Here is a 2,895-nt window from a genome sequence, read left to right on the forward strand (position 1 = left end):
TCTGAAAAGCACCTGTGTCTGCGCAAATATCAGTTCGCTTCTCTGAAAGGTGTTGTCCAGATGTTGGATCTTCCCATGCCTCTACCGGGCCGTCCTCATCTCCCCGAGACCTGCTTCCCAGAAGAAGCTCCACCTCTGGCTCCCAGGGCCTGGGGAAATGGGCGGGTCCAGACCAGTGGCCCCTCCTACAGCGCCCAGGTGCTCTACCCAGTGCACTCCTGCAATCTCGGGAAGAAGCCCAGGCTGCGGAGTTTGGGAGGCGGATGGGGAGGGGCTTACCAAAAGCCCTTGAAATAAGGCCCAGGCCAAGCCACAACTGCCGCAACTGATACTAACCTTGGCCTTCTTGGTTTGCAGCTTCACGGCCGCTAGCAGCAAGGCCTACTGCAGCATGGCCACTCCTAAGCGGTTTCCGACGCTCGTACAGCTGGAACAGAGAGAAGGGACGCTATTCGAGGTGCTCGGTAACCTCACCAAGCGACCCTATTGGTTCCACTCCGAGTACCTGAAGAGTCCGAAGGCTGTTCACCTCGAGGCGTGGCTGGTGGAGGCGATCTTCGGTGAGTGGGTCTGAGAGCGGTGGCCAATGCGGTCTTTCCACCCCCGACACTCCTATCCACCCCGCCCCCCAGGCTGGCCGCGTTCCAGGGCCAGCCTCTCCAGTGGTCCTAGCCCCAAACCAGCGCTACCTTCTCCCGCCGCCTTCCCCTCCCAAATCCCGCCCCTCACAGCCTCTTTGCTTCCTGCACAGGTCGGGGAGGAGAGCACATACCACACGTCGAGTGTGTGTCACAGACCCTGCTTCACGTTAATCATTGGGACCCCGAGGGCGAAGCTGAGATCTTGATATTTGGTCGGCCCTATTACCAGAAAGATGTATCCAAGATGATCATGAATTTGGCTGACTATCATCGCCAACTCCGGGCACAAAGTATGAAACCGGGAATAGTGAGGGGTACCCTAGGTAGGCCATGGGTTCCTTGGTAGAGATCTTGATGCTTCCCGGAGATCACCGGGCAGCGGTCTCATCCTCTCAGTCCAGGAGAGGGTTTCCTTCTTGCAAGGAATATAGAAGGTCAAATTAATCCTGCACTCTCAGGTTCCAGACCCTAATCCCCCAGCCCATTTGGATAAATCTTCTTGTGGAGAAAGTAGGGGACACAGGTAAGGTCTCCACACTGTTCTTCCAGGCTCAGAGAAGGCCCCTGCCCAGGATGTAGGGACGCAGCGGTCCCCCGACGCTGTCCCGGAGGCGGGGACCCAGAGCTCTCCAAAGTCTGTCCGGGAGGCGGCGACCCAGCGGTCCGACGACGCAGCTCCGCAGGTGGCGAGCCAGAGCTCTCCGAAGTCTGTTCAGGAGGCGGCGACCCAGAGATCCCCCCACGCTGCCCAAGAGGTGGCGACCCAAAGCTCTCCGAAGGCTGTCCGGGAGGCGGCGACCCAGCAGGACCCCAGCGCTGTCCGGGAGGCGGCGACCCAGCAGGACCCCGGCGCTGTCCGCGAGGCGGCGACCCAGCGTTCCCCCGGCGCTGTCCGCGAGGCGGCGACCCAGCAGGACCCCGGCGCTGTCCGGGAGGCGGCGACCCAGCGTTCCCCCGGCGCTGTCCGCGAGGCGGCGACCCAGCGTTCCCCCGGCGCTGTCCGCGAGGCGGCGACCCAGCAGGACCCCGGCGCTGTCCGCGAGGCGGCGACCCAGCAGGACCCCGGCGCTGTCCGCGAGGTGGCGACCCAGCGTTCCCCCGGCGCTGTCCGGGAGGCGGCGACCCAGCAGGACCCCAGCGCTGTCCGGGAGGCGGCGACCCAGCGTTCCCCCGGCGCTGTCCGCGAGGCGGCGACCCAGCAGGACCCCGGCGCTGTCCGCGAGGCGGCGACCCAGCGTTCCCCCGGCGCTGTCCGCGAGGCGGCGACCCAGCAGGACCCCGGCGCTGTCCGCGAGGCGGCGACCCAGCGTTCCCCCGGCGCTGTCCGCGAGGCGGCGACCCAGCAGGACCCCGGCGCTGTCCGGGAGGCGGCGACCCAGCGTTCCCCCGGCGCTGTCCGCGAGGCGGCGACCCAGCGTTCCCCCGGCGCTGTCCGCGAGGCGGCGACCCAGCAGGACCCCGGCGCTGTCCGGGAGGCGGCGACCCAGCAGGACCCCGGCGCGGTCGGCGAGGCGGCAACCCAGCGCTCCCTGGATGCTACCTAGGGCCCGGTTACCAGGTTATGAAAGAACTTCGGGCCCGGAAGCAGAAGCCTGGCAAGGTTGAAATGGAAGATCTTACTGGAGCTCTGTTCACCTAAGTCCTGATTCTTGCTGCAGAAGCTGGGGAAAGAATGGTGTGGGTAGTTCTTGGTCCCTGCCCCCATGTTAAATGTTTACAAACACTGATCTAAAGAATCCTAATAAAGAATTGAATTTCCCTAGTGTCTGTTAATTATCAGATAAAAGGGGAAGGAGAGGCCATTCTTCCAGCAGCCAGTATCTGCCCTAGGCTGCTCTCTACCCAGAGGCAGGTGAGACGTCTTGTGTTCTTTAATCGCAAACATCTGGTTTTACCTGTGAAGAGGCTTCTCCCGCCCATCGAGTCCGTCTTCCTTGGAAAACTTAAAGCCTGTGGTGTTTCTACTCTAGGTGATGTGGGATGAAAAAACTTGGTTCCAATACTGTCCTCCTGGCTGGGCATATCGTGGCTCTGGAAGCCGCGAGTGACTTCCTAGCCCGGCCACCTGACGGCGAGGAAGGAGAAAACTGGGAGAAAGAGCCAGGACTGCCCTGGTCCTCGAGTTTGGGTCGGGTCACCCGACCTTCAGTGAGTTTTATCGCAAGTGAGACACTAGCAGTCCTGGAGACTCCTCCCTTACTAATCGCAGCAGCGAAAGTGCACTGGCGGGGGATGATGGCTAGCCTTCTTTGCC

At 62.4% G+C, this 2,895-nt stretch overlaps 1 protein-coding gene across 1 annotated transcript; it reads left to right on the forward strand.

Annotated features, from left to right (window-relative positions):
* The first annotated feature begins 391 nt into the window (after nucleotides 1–391).
* On the forward strand, nucleotides 392–2,185 carry KHDC3L (KH domain containing 3 like, subcortical maternal complex member). The gene is made up of 3 exons (XM_030317086.1): nucleotides 392–560; nucleotides 752–931; nucleotides 1,191–2,185. The coding sequence occupies exons 1-3, from the start codon at nucleotides 392–394 to the stop codon at nucleotides 2,183–2,185; spliced, it is 1,344 nt and encodes a 447-aa protein (XP_030172946.1).
* Nucleotides 2,186–2,895: the final 710 nt, after the last annotated feature.

This window comes from Lynx canadensis, chromosome B2, assembly GCF_007474595.2.
Source record: "Lynx canadensis isolate LIC74 chromosome B2, mLynCan4.pri.v2, whole genome shotgun sequence".
NCBI lineage: Eukaryota > Metazoa > Chordata > Mammalia > Carnivora > Felidae > Lynx > Lynx canadensis.